Source organism: Aristolochia californica, unplaced genomic scaffold (assembly GCF_029961685.1).
Source record: "Aristolochia californica isolate CCGP_79_NKW_82.1479 unplaced genomic scaffold, dmAriCali1.0.hap1 SCAF_2, whole genome shotgun sequence".
Classification (NCBI taxonomy): domain Eukaryota; kingdom Viridiplantae; phylum Streptophyta; class Magnoliopsida; order Piperales; family Aristolochiaceae; genus Aristolochia; species Aristolochia californica.
The window spans coordinates 43,037,761-43,058,912 of record NW_027181881.1 but is presented as its reverse complement, the minus strand read 5'-3'; the positions used below and the strand labels follow the sequence as shown (position 1 = coordinate 43,058,912).

The following is a 21,152-nucleotide window of genomic DNA, read 5'->3' as shown; positions in this document are numbered from 1 at the left end:
GTGCCTGGAGTCGGTTTTCCCTTAAGATTTGAATTGTAATAACCAGTGATTTTGATTTTTCTTAATGACCTTAATAAACTTTTTTTTAACTAATAAATTTAATAATTTTATATTCACTAATCTATATATAAGTCTTATTTTGTGATTCTACAAGTGAAGTATCGCTATGCGGCTGCCCGAAGTCAATTTTCCCAAAAGATCTGAATTGTAACAATCAGCTACTGAAGTGTAACCTTACATAGATCTATCCTAAAATGACTAAATTGTTACAAAATCTATAAAAAAAAATCAAATATTACATCCCAAAAGTTACAACCAGATATACGTTAGAAGTTAGAACAAAAATCGATTAAACACACAAATAATACATATTACATTACAAAACCCTAGATGATGCAGAAAATGGCCAATCAGAAGTTGTTACTGTAGTAGCGGCAAGCCAGGATGGAATTACAAGCTGCCACAAATGAAGGCAGAGTAGGACGTATATGATACAGTGAAGAAAAAACCCCAAAGGACACAAAAACAAAACAATTAAGTTCCAGCAAACATTTCACAGGAACTTTACTCTTCTACCAACAAGTGGAAATCCTTCAAGGGCATAGATGTGATACTGATGCAAGAAAAGAATAAGATGATTTTTGGGAAGATGCTATCACGATGAGCTGACATAGAGAACAGGGACCAATCCAGCCATTTTTCCATCACGTCCAGGCCGCTTTTTCTTCACCTGAAACAGAATTGAATATCCAACGTCAATCAAAATCAGATGTAAAACTCCAGAAAAGTGTTTCATTGTGACCAAAATTTCAGGAAATAGATCTGTTTACTTACATAGTACCAGCCGTCTACTTCATAATCAATTTCAACTTCTTCTCCCGCTGTCAGGTTTAACTACAAAAGGGTAAATAGCAGTTGAGGTGCATATACATGTGGATAAACATATATAGATAATGCCTATTTCTCCAGTTCTGAAACGTAATACATGTCTACAGCTTAAAACATATACTGTTTACAATGCTGGCCATTGTCATAACTGTAAGAGGAATCCTCCAATTGTATTTTGTTGGGGCAAATATAAGGAACCAGGTATATAGACATCCAACCAAAGAGACATTACTAGCCATTAAGTTTAGTCACTATTGTCCTGAAAACTTTACCTCGTCATCCCCACCAGCAGTGAAGTCGTAAAGAGCTTTTCCAAACTGAGGACTTCCAGAAGTTGTTTCCTCCTCATCCTGTGAGCGGGATCCAAAACTCTGATCACCACGGCCAGCCATAGGATTTTCGAATGACTCAAATCTCTGCATAGATGCTCTATACGATGGTGGGTCCTCTCTCACCTGAACAGGTAATCCAGTCAGGCCCTCCATAGTATTTGTTTCTCTTACTTTTTGAGAACAAACAGATTCCGAAATTCATAACAAAGAAAGACTATTTTCTTTCCTTGCAAGTAAGGCAAGAAAAACATATAGGAAAAACAGATCTTAAGAACAAATCTAACCGGAGATTCGGGCCCTTCATAAGTTGAAGATAAGCCACCGAATGAAGTGTCATTAAACCTACTTGCAGCCGGAGGTGTCCGAGTGCCCTGTTTTTTTCCAGTTTTATCAGCATTTTACTTTCATGTAAGAAGAACAAGGACACCAGATACACAATCAATAGAGAGATGAATAAGTGGCCGATATAGAGTTCTCTAATCACCAGAAACTCAAATAATAACTTCAAACTCAAAAGCACTGTTTTAATCCTTTACTCCCATTGTTTACAGCAAATCAAACCAAAAGATTGTTTGTTAGGGCTTGCTCTATATTACCACTTGTTGAGAAACCCCATAGCCTGAGGGTTGTGAACTGAACAATGACGGGTAATTCGTGCCACCAAAATGGGATGATATGGAAGTTTCAACTGAACCAGTTGATTCAGGAGAAGAACTACCAGAAGATCTGCCACCATCTTCCTGCAAAACACCAGTGGCAGTATAAACAGATTAATTTTCACTTATCTTCTAACACACTTATCTCCAATAGCAAAGGGGCAGCTTAGGAATTCTTAATCACACCTCCACTTCATAAGTTTCTAAAAGTGTCTTGGCCCACATATCATCATAGCTTACAGACGGTCTAGAGGTTATGTTCTCCTCTTCAACATCAGGAGCATCAGTTCCCACGCCAGCAAGAAACTCATTTACCTACAAGAACAAACCAAGTTAATTCAGTCAGACTGTAATGGTAACTAAGCCATGAGGAGAAAGGCGCATTGACAAACTCAGAATTCAACCAGGTTTCAATGTTGCTCCCAAAGGCATAAACGCCTTTATTCAGAGTCTTTTTCTAAAAGAATTTCTGAGAAAATTTTGCATAATTACACTGTTCTTCCTAAGAATAACACTAGATGGCATCTCTTCATTTTCAAAAGAGAAGAGAGATTTTCTCAAAAAAAAAAAAAAAAAAAAAAGGAAAAAAAAAGACAGAAGAACACTAACTGTTGTCACATATGTTCATATGTATCAAAGCATTGAATTAAAATAAAAACTAATACAAATGAAAAGGACCAATAAGCTCCAAGATCTGAAGTTTCAAACCCGATTCATAGCTGGTGCATTGCTTCCCCACTGGCCATCATCTAGGCCTGCTGCCCAGGCATTCACAAGGTCAGGGTCAAGAGTATCAGGCTCTGCTGGTTGTGCCTTAGATTCATATATAAGGTCAGAAATTCCTGTTGCAACAGCAGGATCACTCAAACCAGCTGATGCACTTATATTGTGCCGGTTACGGTAGATGTCAATAAGTTTTGCACTGGATTACAACATGAATCAAATGGGAATCAGATACGGGGAGTGAGTACCAAGATATAATCAAAATATCACAAGACAATCTTCAACTTAACCTTCTGTGTTCTGTTATTTTTAAGTATAATGCCAAAATATCAGTGTGTTAAGATCAGTAGGTGATGAAATGGATACACTCTAAGAACTCTAACCACACTACTTCATGCAAAAGATAAAAGGTACCTTATTGGCCCAAATGGGAGGTATTTTGCTCGTGGAACAAAACAAAAGAGTGAAACCTGATCCAGAAGCCTCTCATGGGTTTCATAGAGTTTCTTAAGCTCCTCATCAGACCATTCTTGTTTGTTGTTATCATGATTACGGATATCTCTGCACTCATAAAAAATTAAAACCATTCTATTAACAGAAAATAATCACACTACATCAAAAGCAACCACAAAAACCAAAATATTCCTCTTACTTGATTAAATCATCCTGTGCTTGGTACATTTCATCAAGAACATTTAACATGGGACTTAACAATGACCCAAGACCAGTACCACTAGCACCTTGATCTTCACCATTACTAATTTGCATCTCTGAAAATTGAGTTTGCACTCCACCAAGTGCCAATGCATGTAAAAATTCATAAATCTGCAGCCTGAAGGGCTCACCAGACCTGATAGCCATAGTAATAAGAGCCTGAGCAGCGACAATTCGTACCTGGAGCACATGAACAAGAAAACACTACATTAAGAAGTAAATATAAGCATAAAAGATAAGCAGAAGTCAATAATTTCACTCAAATAGGATAAAGTAAGTTGCCGTTAGGGACAAGAAAATTACAAGAAATCTTTACCTCCCAACTCCCATTGAAAGCACACCTTTGAAGCCTGGTCAGAGCCCCAGCCAGTGTAGGATTCCGAGAACTAGCAGCAGCCACCATTTTGTCTGCATCCAACATCATGAGTGCAGTACCAGGGGGTGTCGAGGATTCCCAAGCATATTCGGATGCAGCATAATTTGCATTTTCACCCAGGAACCATACCTATTAAATATTGGAATGCACAGCCTAGTTTAGTTGAACTTAGGTGCAACTATCTGCTGTCATAATAGTTGAGTCTTTTTTTTTTTTTATGAAAAGTGAATAGTTAAGAGTGTTATGCTTACAGCTGCCTGAACTAATCTTTGTAATGCCAGTGCAGACTTTGGATCAGATGCTGACACCTTATCCACTGATGTAAGTCCAGACATGGATCCTGGTTGTGGTGGAGGTAGGTCAAGAACTATTGTGACAGCTTCCAGAGCCATGTGCTTTCCTCCAGGTCCAGCACCAACAAGGCATGTCTTAAACATGAGAATTACAAAAATGTCTCAGGTAAGTTGACGCTTTTTCCCCTTTTGCAGAGACAAGCATAAACAGAGCAACCAGAACTCTACAAATATATATAAAATCAAGATGGGTGACAAAAAAATGTTGCCCAACAATCTTTCAGGCTCCAAAATCATTAATGTTAGGCAGAAAAATAGTAACCATAAACAACAAAATAAAATTTTGGAACATATTATCATTGTGAACAAATTAAAAGCCAATATTGTCAAAAATTATTTCAAAGTGATGACAAGAGTTCCTGAAAAAATGTAAATCCCTTTTGGATGCACTATTTCCAATGTTAATGAGGAAGAAAATGATTTTTAATTCCACTCTTATATAAACATCAGGTGGACCAAAGAAGCACTGATGACAAACTTGCCCACACAGTATTTTATTCAATTCTTCCACCATTAATTAAGACAGAATTCCACAACAAAAATATAAATTTAGGTAAATAAAAAGATACTATTATGAAAGAATTTTGTGAGAAACAGAAAATAAAATAGCTGCCAGCAAGAGCTGGTGTCTTTATACCAAAAGTCAGATGATATGATGCCAGGTCGCAACCAGATGAAGACAAAAGAATGGTCAAACAAAATAAAAGTAAACAAAGACAGTTTCAAAGTGGAACACACTTTCCAGAGAAGCTGTAACACATCTGCATCGATTTTCCCAGGAACTTTAGTTGCAAATATTCTTGCAATTTCAAGAAGAGTGACTGCCATATCTGGAGTTGCCTGGAAAAAACATTAAAAGAACACCCATATAAAAATGAATAACAGTAAAAAGTACTTAAAGGAGGTTAAGAAAGAAAAAAACAATTAAAAGTGCAACTATTCTTTTGGGTGAACAGAAATACCTTGAACCGAGCATGTAATGTCAGCAAAATATCATTCAATAATGTTGATGGCCATGCTGGATCAGACAGTTCACAAGCAATGATAGATTCAAGTTCTTCAAATGATTCATGGGGACTTTGCATCCATATCAAAGCCTTTATCACCATGGCACGAATATAAACGCATTCACATGCAACTGTTGTCCTGACTACTTCCATCAGTGATGCTAATAAGCTAGCAATGGTATCCTTCCCACCAGTTGCCCCATTAGACAATGACTTCAAACGTGTAGCTATAAAATAGAAGTTAGAAAGAAAATAATAGACATTACTTTGGATGAATATTATAGCATCAACAACCTCACATTTTAGAGAAAAAAGAATGACAGAAGATACAGGGATTATACTGCACTTCAAGTATTGAAGGGGTGAAGTTGGGCCCAAAGGCCATCCCAAAATGACTAGCCAACTTAAAAAACCTCTTTCCCAACTAATAAACTCAAGATCTTTGTACTCATTAATCTATGTGGGACTATTCCTTAACACTCCCCCTCACGTGTAGGCCTTCTTTTGTAGCTCTACAAGTGGATAATTTAGGTGTAGGCCCTCTTTTGTGGCTCTACAAGTGAATAATTTTAGGTGTAGGCTCTCTTTTGTGGCTCTACAAGTGGATAGTTTAGGTGTAGACCCTCTTTTGTGGCTCTATAAGTGGATAGTTTAGGTGTAAGCCCACATATGAGTACCTGTCTGATACCATGTAAAGTTGGGTCCAAGACCCATCCCAAAATGACTAGCCAACTTAGGAAACCTCTTTCCAAACTAATAAACTCAAGATTTTTGTACTCACTAATCCATGTGGGACTATTCCTTAACACTTCCCCTCACATGTAGGCCCTTTTTTGTGGCTTTACAAGTGGATAATTTAGGTGTAGGCCCTCTTTCATGGCTCTACAAGTGGATAATTTTAGGGGTAGGCCCTCTTTTGTGGCTCTACAAGTGGATAGTTTAGGTGTAGGCCCCCTTTTGTGGCTCTATAAGTGGATAGTTTAGGTGTAGGCCCACATATGAGTACCTTGTCTAATACCATGTGAAGTTGGGTGCAAGGCCCATCCCAAAATGACTAGCTAACTTAGGAAACCTCTTTCCCAACTAATAAACTCAAGATTTTTGTACTCACTAATCCATATGGGATTATTCCTTAACATAAGGATTATTATCAAGAACCTGGTGGCTTCTACTAATCAAACTCCAAATCCATTTGTTCCCTTCCTCAATTATGAGTGGTTTAAAGATTTAGAAGTTGCTGAACAGATTAATCTGTATGGCATTTATGTATCTGGAAAACGTACCTTCGGACTGTGAGGACTCATTGAGATCTTGATCCACTGACTCAACATTTTCAGAGTATGGTTGAAGTTGTATTCCTTCATCAACATCATAACCTAGTGAATACACAGCAGCCCTGCTTTTTCCCATCTCCTGAACAACTCGAGCAGCTGCATGAAGTACAGGTCTAGAGAAACTACGGAAGGAACTTTCCAACCTAAGAACAAATGACAAATAAAATATTAAATTAACATAAAGATAGAGTACTGTATAGCACATTAGAGACAGAACAAATTAAAATAAAACAGTGAAGAAACAATAATGACAAGCAATAAACATAGTGGACCTTCTCATTACTAGTTTAATAAGAGGTTGAGGACGCCTTATTTTTGAAGATGGTTTGTCATTAGCAGCTTTAGGTGAGAGGCCATCTTTCGATTGTGCTTCCTTCAGCACTACAGATGGAGCTTCTGGCAATTTCAGAATTTCCCTTGTCAATCTAACCCATCCATAAGCTCGTTCTTCAGTCCTATAATAAATGCATATAAGACAAACCAATTCAGAATGATATAAACTCATTTGTAATAAATAAATCATCACCACAAAGGAACAAAATAACCTCTCTGTGTTATCAAATTTTCCCAAAACACACAATATTGCTTCAAAACAAACTCTTTCACTAGGATCAAGAAGAAGATGGTAGAGCACAGAGTTGAACTGAGCTTTAATATCAGGCCTTTCTGCATTGGCCAAAACTTAAGTCAGAATCCAATAATAAGGTTCAATCATATCAGTTGTTTATAAAGATAAAACGGAGTAAATGCACACAATACCATCTAATGCACGAGCTGTTGATAAAGAATAGCATAATCTAGCTAGAGAAACCCTGGCAAGAACATCATGCAAATGGAGAACATCCTGTAAAGCACCTGATCCATTTGAGGAAAAACTTCTTTTGCTTAGTAATAGTACTACACATTGACTCTTTTAGCAATAGCTCTAGACAATAGAAACTCTTATAATGCAGTTATATAAAATGTCCTCAACAAGAAGAATTAACAGATACCAAAACAAGACAGAGATCAATTAAATCCTGAACCATTAATGAGATCATACATGTCATATCAAAATTCCAGGAGTCGGACATGCTGCCATAATACGTGTTACACTTAAGTTGGAATTAAAGCCAACAGTAAATCTGGTATTTTTTAATGTTAACATGGAATAGGAAATCCAGTCAACACTGCAGAATATCTTCTAACATATGCATATGTCCAGCACTATGACATTAATTGCATTGATTGTCCATTCCTTCTATAACTTTGTCAAAATATCTAGGTAGTACAGCAAAAATTGAATATATGCACCTTAAATATAACTAAAAAAAGAACTGCCAGTGGATTAGGCCTTTGGCTCAATAGGGGAGTTTTAGTGTGAGCTTTTGGGTTCAAGTCTCAATGTGGAAGAGGTGTTAAAGAAAAAAAAAATACCTTGCATTTTTATCCAGTTTTGTCTTCAAAGTGCACTGGAAAGATTTAGCTGCTCCTATGACTCAAAGATTCCTAATGTGGTTCCTAAGGAATTCCTTTCCAAGGGCTGGCCTAATCTGAATTTGGTGGGAGCTCTAGTGGGAGTCCTAGACCCATTGCAGGTAGGGTTGTCATACAAGACCATTCAAGACAGATCAATCGGGTTTACGCTACTGCATGTGAGCAATGTGAGTCATTTGAGGCAGAGCTTCATGCTCTTCTCTGTGGTCTATTTTTTTTGACAAAGCTACTCTTGTCACCAAGTGATTGGAAGGGACACTAGCAATGTAAAGTTGGGTCCAAGACCCATCTCTTTTGACAAAATTCATCACTTGCGGTTTTTTCCCATTTATGATGAGATTGTTGGAATATGTTAACATATCCAGTACCAATGGATTCACATTTTACAGTGCTAACTCCATGGTGGATTCATTAGCTCAACAATGTTTCTTTGCATGATCTTACTACAGGAGACTCTCCCCTTTGATGTCCATTTATTATATTTCTTTAATTCATGGTTTTATGCATTTTTCTTTCAGATGATTCTTTCTTGGCTCTCTCATTCATTGTAATCTCCTTCTTTTCTTTTCAATGAAGTTCTCTTTGTTATAAGAAACGACAAAGACAGAAAAAAGAAAAGAAAAAAAGGTTGCCAAGACAGGTTCTGGATCATCAGTGCTGAGTCAATAAGGTACATGCAATCACTGAACAACTCACGCACTGATGGTAAAAGCATATATTATAGGCACAAATGACAAACAAAAAACTTCACAATTGTATCACATAGAAAGGATGCAAAATGGAAAGAGTAAGTACTAGAAAAAAATTATATTATTTTAAAGAAAGATTAAATGAGCTCTAACAATAGTAGAACTCTGATACAGTCGTGATGAATTTTTATTCTCCTGAATAGATCCACAATCATTGCAAATCCTTTTGAGTACCTAATCTAGAGAAGGCATCTCCCTGGAAGACGACATTGGCAGGCACAGCATTTTGGCATAAGAATGGGGGAAAAGTATTGCTGCTCCTTGAAAAATCTCCCTCTTGACAAGCTTGCATTTTCTTTTAGAAAAAAAATGCCACATGCTTGAAGATGTCCATGTTTTCCTAGAAAGGTTACTAATAGGCCCCTTAAGCATCATAAAAGTTGAAAGAGAGTTCCTTACAAGGTTGTTAAAGAGTACCAAGTAAGTTTCGGGTAAGTAAAGGAAAAGGATAACATGATGGGTATTGATTATCATGTACAGATTAGACACATTAAATGCAAGGATAATCATTATTTCACCCTTACAAATGCTAAAATATAATAACGATTTCAGTAACAAGAGGAGGCCCAAAGAAGAAACTAACTTCCAAGTATTGTTCAAAACAATATGCTATAAAATGCACATACAAGGTCACAGTCTTCTTTCCTCTTTTCCAACAAAATATTAGGACCAATTCTTGATCCTTGCCCTAGAAGTCCATAGGCTAGAAGATCAAAGTTCATTAAATAATAAATTTGAATTCCTCATCGCAGCAAGATGGGGGAATAGTGACATCACAAAATTTTTGCCCTCTACAATGTTTTCCCATTTATAAATTCAAGCTTGCGTGTAAGTGACAAGGTCTAAAAGCATGCAACCACTAGATGGTAAACCAAAAAACCAGAGACATGACCAAACTTGAGAAAGAATATGTTTTCTAATACTAATACAGCAAGAAGTTGATCCAAAAAGCCAATTGTGCTCATAAACAACCATACCTCCAGGAAGCGCGTGTTTTCCTGAAAAAGAGAAGGTTAACAAAAATAACCATTAGTAAAATATATGGAATATATATGGAGCGAGCAGAGGAGAGGGACAGAAACTGAAGAAACATGGAAACATTGACTCAAGTCCAGGTAAGTTAGGTTCACCCCTGTATTCTCACCTCTCAAGGAATGCTAAATTTCTCTCAACCCCCAAGAAACAGATTTCTTTTTTTTTTCTGAGAAAGAGGAGAGTTACTCTCACCCCGCTTCTTTTTAAAGCAACAAAAACACAAAAAACAAACTTGGCCTTAATTTTTAAAACTTAATTGAATTGATTTTCATGTGAGGCCCACCACACCCTTTTTTCCTCCCCCTGTCAGGGAACCAGCAAGGGATGGGAGCCCCCAGCCCCCCCTCCCAGCCTTCACTAGAGAAGGAAAGGAGGGGAACAAGGAGTTTACCTCTTCTGAACCCCACATGGGTATGGGGACTCTGCCCCCTGCCTTCCCCGCCTCCAGCTGAAATCTCTCTCAGCAACTTTTGTTTGGTTGGGGTGGGGGGGTCGGATCCTGTCCTACAAGTGCTTCACTGGCAGGCAGATCCAGTGAAGAGTACATGGGAGTGGCACCTCATTGAAGGGAGGAAGGTGGCAGTTGGGCACCTCCACCCCCTGTCACCTAGTGAAGAGAAGATGTCCCCATCCCTCTTACCTCTAGAAGAGAGCAAGAGAAGAGGGCCACCTTCCACTGCTGTTTGACAGGGAGGAGGCTCCCTATGGCCCTGATATACCCCAAAACAGAAATAAAGATTCTCAAGCAAAACAAAATAAAAGAAGGAACGACGAACCTTCCCTTCCTTGCCGAAATCACCCAAATCGACGAGAAGACCCCCCGATAGATACGACTCCTGATGCGAATACGATCCACGACAAGAAATAGGAACTCCTCTGTCGAAATCGATGTAAGACTCGCCGGAAATAGTCACCGATAACCCTGGTATTCGAGAGACCAATACTTTCCCTGAACCACGCTCCTCTGAATACTCAAAACGACGACCCTTCCTCTCCATCGGCTCCCTCTCTAAATTCCCTCCCGAAATCACGTAACATTGTTAAATTCCAAAAATGACCTTGACCCATTGATCACCCTCTAATTATCCTTCTGTTTACCCGTCTAAAGTAAGTAGCCTAATGCCTAATTTGGGGTCTATCATTACCCCCCGCTCGAACAAGGTGAAAAGCTGGAAACTGGAGCCTCATGGCCTCAAAAGCCTCCCAAGTGGATTCAAACTCGGGAGGTCTTTCCATTGCACCAAAACCTCCAATTGCCACGGCTCCTTTTTTTTTTCACTCTTCGGATATTCAGAATAGCATCAGGTTGTGATGTTGCCACTATGGTACTGCCCAACTCCACAAGAACCCCATGTCCCTCATGCGTGATAGTTCGCATCATCGCTTTGAGTGAAACCAAAGTTTTGTGCAAGGAGGGATCTCCCTGTAACACCACCGTCTCATTACCCAATCGAAACTTCATAATCTGTGTTTTCCAATTCGTATATGTTCCGCCTAAGGTCGCCAACCATTGTACACCTAAAATTACATCGGTGTTTCCCAATTCCAAAGGCAAAAAATGGTCTACAATCTCTATTCCTTGAAGAGTTAATCGAACCCCCTTACAAATTCTTTCCCGGGGCAGTGCCGCACTTGTACCCAATTGAACTCCATACTTTGTTGTTGGAGATAAAGGCAAGTGCAGTTTCGTGACCATTGTGGTGGAAATGAAATTATGAGTTGCTCCTCCATCAATAAGTACGACGAGTGGCTGTTCTCCGATGCTTCCCGTAATCTTGATAGTCTGCGGAAGTGTTAATCCAACTACCGTATTCAACGACACCTCCACTATTTGAGCAGCCGCTCGAACCTCGTCCTCCTACTGTTCACACTTGCCGTCATCACTATCCTCCAGAACTTCATCTTCCAGCACTTGTAGGTCCTTGTTTTTACATCTATGCCCAGCTGAGAATTTTTCATCACAACAGTAGCACAAACCCCGCTCTCTCCGGTGTTGAATTTCGGCTTCCGTGAGTTTCCTGAATGGCATGCTCTTCTCCTCCCATGTTTCGTCATTTTTGCCATGGCCGTAGTGTTGCCATTACTCTCAACTAGTGGTCCCCGCTGGGTTAGGAGTACCTAGCCCAAACCAAGTCTGCTTAATAACTTTATTTTTTTCTTCCAACTTTTGGGCCAACTCCATGGTCCTTCGCAACCCATTGGGCTCCAACACCCTCACCTCGGCCCGAATTTCAGGCTTGAGCCCATTAACAAAGGTGGACTCCAACACCTTTTTTGGAATATCTTCCAACGTGGAAGCCAAATCCTCAAATCACCTTTTGTAATATCTCACGGTGGTCTCTTGCTGCAACGCTAGAAATTTCTCATAAGGAGAGCCGTCCTCGGAACTTTGGAATCGTTTTAGCAATAAGGACTGAAATTCTTCCCAGTTCATGATCTCCCTCCTGTTATTTTCCTACTTGAACCATTTTAATGCCTCCCCTTCCAGACATACTACGGCGGCTTCCAGTTTTTCACCGTTAGATACCCGGTTAAGGGAGAAATAGCGTTCAGCTCTGTAAATCCAGTCATCTGGGTCTTCTCCCTCAAAAATTGGCAACTCTAACTTTCTGGGTCACACTTCATATCGACTCTGCCTATTCCGATCAACCTCGCCACCGTCTCTTTCATGTCCGATACCTCTCTAGATCGAGTTATCGCCCACTGCCGAGTCCAGCCCCTGTCTCGCCGTCACCGTCCTACTCTGTACATTCAGATTTCGGTTGAGTTCCTCCTGGGTACGCAAGAGTTGTTCAACCCGCCCAATCAGTGTCGTCAACCCTTGTTCCATGGCCGGAATCTTCCGAACCTCTTCCTTCATCGAGTTCACCTCCTCCCTTACAGAGCTCACAATTCCTTCCACCGATTCCACCCTCGACTTCATTCTAGTAGTCGCCATGAGATTTTTTTTTTTTTTTTACTCTTCTTCTTTTCTACCAATCGTCGAAGTCCAAACTCACCCTTGACTCACCCTCAACTCCCGACAGACGACGCTCCAATATCCTTACTACCAAAATCGTACAGAAACCACCTTCGAGCAGATGACGCTCCCGAAACCTCTGATATACTTCCGATTCAATAAGACAATGCCTTGAATGCAACCGAAATCGAAAAACGGAAACTCCGTTTCACTACCAAACTCTAGATGCGAACCCAACCTCGCTCTGATACCAAATGATATACCCCAAAACAGAAATAAAGATTTTGAAGCAAAAGAAAATAAAAGAAGGAACAACGAACCTTCCCTTCCTTGCCGAAATCACCCAAATCGACGAGAAGACCCCCCGATAGATATGACTCCTGATGCGAATACAACCCACGACAAGAAACGGGAACTCCTCTGTCGAAATCGATATAAGACTCGCCGGAAATAGTCACTGATAACCCTGGTATTCGAGAGACCAGTACTCTCCCTGAGCCATGCTCCTCTGAATACTCAAAACGACGACCCTTCCTCTCCCTCGGCTCCCTCTCTAAATTCCCTCCCGAAACCACGTAACATTATCAAATTCCCAAAATGCCCCTGACCCATTAATCACCCTCTAATTATTCTTCTGTTTACCCATCTAAAGTAAGAGGTAGGGCCTGCCTTTCAGTGAAGGGCAGATCCTGTAAAGGGGAGTGGCACCTCACTAAAGGGAGGAAGGACCCAGTTGGGCACCTCCACCCCTGTCGCCGAGTGAAGAGAAGAGACTCCCATCCCTCTTACTTTAGAAGAGAGCAAGAGAAGAAGACCACCTTCAACTACCGTGTGACCAGGAAGGAGACCCCCGGTGGCTCCTCCCCCCAGCAAATCAGGGGTAGGGCCTACCTGTGGTCGGTCCCATATTAAAAATAAATAAACCTTTTCACATGAAACAATAAAAAAGAAGAAGAAGAAGAGAAGAAGAAGAAGAAGAAAAGGGTGTAAGAGAAAAAAAATTGAAAGCAAGGAGTGAAAGTAATTTACCAATTCTCAGGGGGGTGAAAATAATTTGATCATTTCTCAGGGCTTGAGAGTAATTAACTCTTTTTTCTAGTGAATGCTATGACTGCATAGATTCTGGAAAGGAACTTTTTTAGCAGATAGAAGCCACTGAAGTGTAAATGTTTTTAAGCTACAAACTAACCTAAGGCCATTGCAACAGAATAGGGATCCTTTGTAGCTAATTCAGAAAGGATAGCCAGTGCATGCCTCACAGCTACCGGATCAGCAAAGGAAATGCTGCAGCCACAAATAAGTTTTTAAGTTGAATTACTCAAAAGCTACCGTAAAATGTCATGACAGGAACAAATAACTGACATTAATAATTCCTAGACGTTTAACTCAAATACAATAGTAGATAACAGGTTTTATAGCATGACATGAAACCACCTTAGAACCAAGAAACCAAATAGGTGAAGCCATTTTTATTTTGACATAAGACATTTTTATTTCAAATTAATATACCACAAGAATGTCCAGAAAGGGTGAGGCCAAAACAAAATCACTTGGATATGACATAAAACTCATACTTGACAGCAGATTACCATAATGAACACAAACTGCAGGAGTAGGAAAACTATTTAGTTAACGTCTCTTCCTTTTTGAAATACATTCTTCTCTCTATGAAGGACAGAATATAAAAGAAAATTCTTTAATCAAAGCTGGCAAGCTGTACAAAGGGGATAATGATAAGTGCTCTGTGCCATGTGTTTCGTATATTAGCACTTCAACTTAAGAAAAAGTCTTAAAAACAATAATATACTTTTCTTCTTTAAAAGATAATAATAACAGACATATTTTATGGGGCAAAATTAAGGGCTTAGAAAGAACATGCAATAATAAATAAATAAAATGCATCAGCATGCCAGAAGTTAAGAACCCATGTTCCTTCCAGAAGTTGTAAATACGAAAAAATAATAAAAATATTTGGAATACAAAAAAATAAAAAATAAAATTGAAATACAAATTGGAAAACTAGTCCCAGAAAAATTAGGATTATTTGCATAAGAAATAAGATGGCACTTGAAATGGCATGCTACTCTACTACGAACATTTTTTTGAAAAGCAAAAGTGATTTTATAAAAATGGGGTATGTGACTGTCCCTGACAAGAGAGAGGAGGCTGCAAGCTACAAGAGCTAAAAACTAGCAAAGGAACTACTCTGCTATGAAGATACACTACAAAAATTGAGAAGACCTGATTGAGTGCAGACTGAGTGCAGGTGGCACAGAAGAAAATGAGGCAAAGATCAGAACATGACAAAATAGACTACATATGTGTCACATGATTATTACATGACTCCAAATAGTTGGAAAAAACTCCTAGTTCATTTTATTATTACTTCTATAGCTTCCATTATCTTAATTTTTCAAAAACAATCTGCAACCATTTAAGTTGCAGATATCTTTTCTCAGTTTGCAGCAGATAGAATGAGAGAAACCCCGTAACAAGTCTCTAAGTGAATCATCAGACAGATTAGGTTTATTTTTCTTTCCAGAAAATGATCAAGTAGATTAAATTTTTATGACTAATTCTTGGGAGTCATTATTTGGACAAAGCAAAAAATATCACTTACCCCTGTATTGATCGATGAAGAAATGCCGGATTCCCAGGATCTAATGGAAGTCTTTGCAAAGCACTTAGTGCTGCATATTGTAAATTGCTCCGTATAATAGACTGCCAAATATTATAATAACAAGTAAAGTAGTACGAAAGGAACAAAATTAAAGATAGAGAATAACTGCCTGAATCTCTTTCAGAACATGATTAGGAACATAATTAGATATGTGGTTGTGACAGTTGGAACACAGATTAACTGTGAGAATATAATGAAATCTTTTGGAGAACTAAGTGACGCTTGCGCCAAACAACTGGCTTATAAAACACAACCAAGGAAAGAATTGAATGGAATTGGTTAGATAATCTCTCTCTCATGGACCCACTTTCCTGGATCAGAGAAATCCGGCGGCAGGGCAAGTTAGCAGAAGAGGGAACTGTCCTCCCCCACTTAAAGTTACCCGATCCTCCTAAGTTTATTTTGGCATTATTGTTGTATATTAGAGGACTCACCAGCCTGTAGGGGGTTCCTCCCCCTCTCTTTTTCTCTCTAATAAAAGAGAATACAATTACTTTTCAAAAAAAAAAAGTTAATGAGTCGGACTAAAACAAATAAAGAACCTCTCAAGCTACGTTCAATTATTTTCGTTCTTGACTTAGAGATTATACAGAAGATTTCTACATACCTTTTTTTCCTCGAATGGTGCATGATTCGTTGAAATAATGCAGATACAAAGCAATCGAGTAAGCAAGACAGCTTGATCATGGATATTCATTTATCCACAAGTAGGGATTGGCACAAGTCTGATTGGGTTCGGGTATTGAAAACCTGAAACTGACCCTGAACCCCTACCCCTAAAACGTGAAAAACCCTAAAAAAACCTAACCCTGCAACCCCATCCTTGACCCATCCCTACCCCATTCCTGTATCCCCGACCCTATATCCTCAACCCATCCCCGCTTCAGCCCATGGTCCAATCTACCATTCATTTACTATTATAAAAATTCTAAAAAATTGATCTATATAAAAGTTAATTATACTAAAAAATTAAAGCATTTATTTTTATTTATATATATAATCTACCACTTTGAAAAAGAATATATAAGTTAATTAGGTAACAATATAGTGTGGTTCGGATGGGATTTGGTAAAACATGTCCACGCACCAAACCCACAGTTTTTTTCCTCAACCCCATCCCGACCTGCAGGGTGAAGCTTAAAACCCGTCCCCAAATTGGATAGGGTCAGGTTCCCCACAAAACTCGACCAGGTGCCCACCCCTATCCACAAGGTCCTAATTCAATACAAGTTTGCTCCCAAATCTGCTTCTTTATCAAGTGAGACTCATAGAGATAATAAGGCCAATCCCACCTTAATTATCTACATCCACATGATGTTTTAAAGTCAACAACTACACACCACAACTTCCCAGATCAATTAAATCAATTGATTACTCCTGAATCCAAGATCTCCCTAAACAATAGATTAAAGTATTGTGAGGTATGTAATTAGATCTAACTAGAGTGAATAGAAATCTTTTATAACATGTATACATTAGTTTATTCTTTTGATAATAGCTTCATGTTCCTCCTTTTGATCAATGCAATGATATACTCAAAGGCTGACAAATTTTCTATAGTGAATAAGTATGCTTTATAAGATAAACCCATATGATTTAAATTGCATAGATAATGTATTAAAAACCAAGATGGAGTTTTATGGACTCACCTCTTTATCACCACCCGATTTACCAAAAATGCCCTTCTTGCGTTTTTGTTTGTTGTCAGCAACCTAAGGTGCATAAAATATGGGAAGAAAATAATCCTTCAGCTTTTTTGTTCCCCAAGAAGGATTTCAAAAATAAAAAGTAACAAAGATGAGAGGAAAAATATCCTGAACTTGATCCATACTATTGTGGAAAGTAGCAAAGGTATATCACAAAAGGAAAGCATCTGATAGAGCACAAACCTTGTCAAGAATACCAAACACTATTTCATATAACTTAGCTAACATTTCAGAGTTGCTTGTTGGAGCAAAAGTAAGGGCCTTCAAAGCAGCCAGTCTTCTCGCATGAACTTGAGAAGATAAACAAAACAAAAGTCAAACACCATCTCTTGTTGTTTAAGAAGATAAAATCAAATGCTTGAAGAGCAACAACAACATTGGAAGGGGTCTCCCTCCAATCTCTCATTGTTAGGGACCCTTCCTATTTGTAGTTTTTTGCCTCACCCTTTAATAAAATCTAGCCATTCTCAAAAAAAAAAAAAAGGACCGGAACACGTGAAAACACTCTGCCTTGATAAATAATAAAATCCAGGACATATACCTTCAATACTAGCGTCAGAAGCCTCTGAATTAAGTCTCTCTACTATACGGGGAACTACATCTGCTCTTGTCACACCACCAACAGCATCAATGTCAGCAAGCGCATCCCAGTTTGGTGTGGGTATCCCACCACCAGCACCAACACCTTGACCACCACTATCTGCAAGGATCCTAGCTAAGTAATAGTAAACATATCGTAGGACACTCCTATCTTCACATTGTTGATGAAGCTGTAAAAGTCAAAACACTAGTGTCAGACAATATTGAATTTATGCTCCCAATATCTAGCTAAAATTTAAAAACTTCTATAGTTATCAAAATGTTGCATAACATCATTAAAATGTCAACTTCAACTGGAAGATTCAAACAAGAAAAATAATACGATAGTAATATGAAGAAAAGAGGCGAAACTGCAATTAAAATACCATGATAAGGGATGGAGCCAAAGAAGGATCGACCGAATTGTAAACAGCAAGTTTCGGGAAGACATGATGCACCAACTGTTTCTGGGAACTTTTCTACACACACACAAAAAGGACAGGCTTTAGGTTTTCATTAAATATATGAACTATGGTCAATTTCTTTCACAACAGAATTAGACTTGAAATTCAAAAATGAAAAACCTGATCGGAGGCTGCTGCCAGTTCATGGATGCTTCGCGCAAGTTGTGAGTATGAAATAGGCTGCATACATTGAGTGAAGAAAAGAACATTAGACTTGTTGAATGGAGTCTGCAAAAGGACCATAATGTAACTCAGAAGCACATGAATCCTTATAGTTCACTGAAATGAAAAGAGCTGTGTTTACCACTAGTACCAACAAGCACATCAAAAGAGAGAAATGGACTAAGTAATCTTGATGATCGTTCTTTTAAAAAAAAATTGTTCCATTCAGCTCTCCAATCAAATTAAATATTGCTGCCAGATCCAGAAGACGGAGAACAATGCAAAGCAGGTAAAAGAAAAGTGCAAGAACTCCTAGACAAAAGAATGCAGCTTCTAAGGCCCATAAAAAAATTATGATAGAATAATTTAGGATTATTTTGAATTTAATATGGCCAAGATGGTTGAATCCAGAGAATCTCTATTTATGATTTTGCTTCTTTTTTTTTGAGAAAATTTAATTTATGATTTTTTTGTGTGAACTTTAGAGGAGTCAACCAAAAAAAGATCCAGAAAGGAACACTATAAAAAAGTAAAATAACGTTAAGAGTGACATACAGGAGGAACAGAAGTTTCAAGAAACTTCATATAGCTTAGTTTCATAATGGTGTCAAAGATTCAGTAGGAAACTGTTTAAAGTACTTCTACATAGTGGATACTGATAAGCAACGTAAGCATTTCCATCAGCCATTAATTATCCTCTTTTTCAAAAACCATGCGATTGAGAATGACAAGTCAGAATTAAGCACCTCGAGATAAAAAAGTGAGTATTCTTTCAATTCATTCATGATGATGAATAAACTTTCCAATAAAAGGAAGACAATTAAGAGGCTCAAAATAACATAAAACAGTGTATGCTATGCATTGTCAAATATTGAAGAGCTCACATCCATGCAACAAAGTTCTCGAAGAACCTAACGATTACACTTCAGCATTAAGTTTAACATTTTGACCTACTTCCGGTTCAATGAGTATAACATTTGATGAATCATGGTTCTTCTTTACGTTACTGTAACGACCCTCAACCAAATTTGGAGTTTAGACAAAACCAGAACAGAACTAAATTGCTATTCGAAAGAAAAACAGAGAACTGAAAATTTAATACACGACCTCGGCATCTAACTTCAGCGTATTCAAATAACTAAAAACTCAAAAAGCAACATGCGCTTGGTTACAAATATTCGACAGCGGAGAGCCCTGAAACTAGTTAAATATATTTAATAGAAATGAAATAATTCACAGCAAGTAGAACCAGTAATCGGTAAAGGAAAACCTTTCTCTTCTGCCTCTGTTGTATGATGTTTGTCCTGACAGGATTAAGGGCTTTTGCTACAGCAATGGTGTCGTTTTGGATCTGCATCAATGTCGTTTTTCTCGACTTCCGTTCTGCCTGTACAGGCTGTCCCAACGTTGAAGTAGATGATTGAGGAGGAGTTGATTGAGGGACAGTTGAAGGAGGATCAGAGGTGATTAGATCCATGAGCGTTATGCCGGCGGAATCTGGACCCGACGCCATGGTGCAAAGGAAACACCAAGGTTTAATTGATGGTAGTCTAACAGCGGCTGAATTGAGATTTTTTCGCGTTACTGATCCAGAGAACAGCGGGTACAGAGAAGGAACGAGATGGAGAGGGAGGAGCTGACGGAGAGAACGAAGTTTTTCTCTTTGAGTCGTGCTTCAGAGTTGACTCTTTTTCGTAATGTTCCTGTAATCTGTCAGTCGCAACAGCAAGCTCCGCATGGATCCGGCAACAAGAGAGAAATGTAAGCAGCCAGGCATCTCTCGATTCAGCGGTCTAATTCTTGTGTTCGCTGCAATCCCAATTCCGAAAAATAACCGTGCCGTATCGGGTTTCTTATATCCGATACGTATTTGTAACACCTTGCTATAAAGGTCATATTAGATTGATAGTTTCCATATGAACTGTATTTATTATTTATACGTGCTTAATCACCTCCTCCAACTAAGTTTGCTCAGGCCGGGATTCAAACTTGCGACATGGACGCCTTACCAAATGTTAAGTACCTAGTTAATAATATCCAAAAGACTGACCTGTTAGGAACGGAAGGCATGGGTACTTAACTCCAAGACTATAACATTATAATTATCATATTTTTTAAGATCTAATAGACACACTATTAGTGATAGTTAACATAATGTCGAAAATGACATAAATATTTGTAATATAATAATTTTTATATATGTCTAAATATATTATTTATATTTTAAAAAAATTATGAATTTTACATTTTCCTCATCTTCTAGCAATGGTTAGTTGAATAACCATTTCAAGTTGTTCAATGAGTCTAAAAATATCTTATTTGTTAGTTTCGTAACCTTGTTTGAATTGATTAGCTAAGATAGGCTCTTGATGATTGTTTAGCTTAGTCACCTTGCGTAGGGGTGGCATCGAGTCGTGTCAAACTTGCATATGTTCGAGTTGGGTTTTATTTAAATATTTTGAACTCAAGCTCGAGTCGAGCCCAAGAATTTTAACCGAGTTCAAGCTTGAGTTCGACCTGAATTTGAGCTTCAACATACATTTAAAATTTTGCATAAAATACATATCAAATAAATTGTATATAAATTTTACTTAAAATTGGGCATGACCTCTATACATACATTCTGCATAAAATTGTTCATAAACACTGTATAATAGTATGCATAAACTTTATTCAATAATCAAACATACAAAATTAAAATAAAATATTAATATCAAATTTACAATCACCAAACAAAAACTATAAATCCAGTATACATTTATGTCTTAAAGACCTTCTTGCAGTAGGATGGGGTGAAGCTAGTTTACTGGCGTGAGTAGGCAATACTATTTGTTATACTAAATTGCAGTACTTAGAGAGAGGATATACTTCCCATGATTCATATAGCTTCTTCAACAGAGCACCCTACATCATTTTCCAAAATAATCAATTCCCAATATGAAGAAATAGAAAAGAATTA

At 38.2% G+C, this 21,152-nt stretch overlaps 1 protein-coding gene across 2 annotated transcripts; it reads right to left on the bottom strand.

Annotated features, from left to right (window-relative positions):
* Nucleotides 1–403: 403 nt before the first annotated feature.
* Nucleotides 404–19,948, bottom strand: LOC137955427 (uncharacterized). 2 transcript variants are annotated; one of them, XM_068802360.1, is made up of 26 exons: nt 19,464–19,948; nt 18,152–18,211; nt 17,954–18,046; nt 17,530–17,758; nt 17,172–17,278; nt 16,932–16,994; nt 15,223–15,323; nt 13,792–13,886; nt 9,586–9,606; nt 7,143–7,238; nt 6,929–7,049; nt 6,656–6,838; nt 6,333–6,526; nt 5,005–5,276; nt 4,781–4,882; nt 3,941–4,117; nt 3,630–3,818; nt 3,252–3,493; nt 3,014–3,160; nt 2,585–2,798; nt 2,063–2,191; nt 1,817–1,960; nt 1,505–1,591; nt 1,161–1,343; nt 835–894; nt 404–730 (listed from the first exon to the last, which is right to left on the bottom strand). In XM_068802360.1, exons 1-26 carry the CDS (start codon nt 19,704–19,706, stop codon nt 656–658), a joined length of 3,627 nt encoding a protein of 1,208 aa, XP_068658461.1. In that variant the 5' UTR covers nt 19,707–19,948; the 3' UTR covers nt 404–655. The 2 variants fall into 2 exon arrangements, with proteins under 2 accessions (XP_068658461.1, XP_068658462.1); XM_068802361.1 differs by lacking the exon at nt 1,505–1,591.
* Between the last annotated feature and the right edge of the window lie 1,204 nt (nt 19,949–21,152).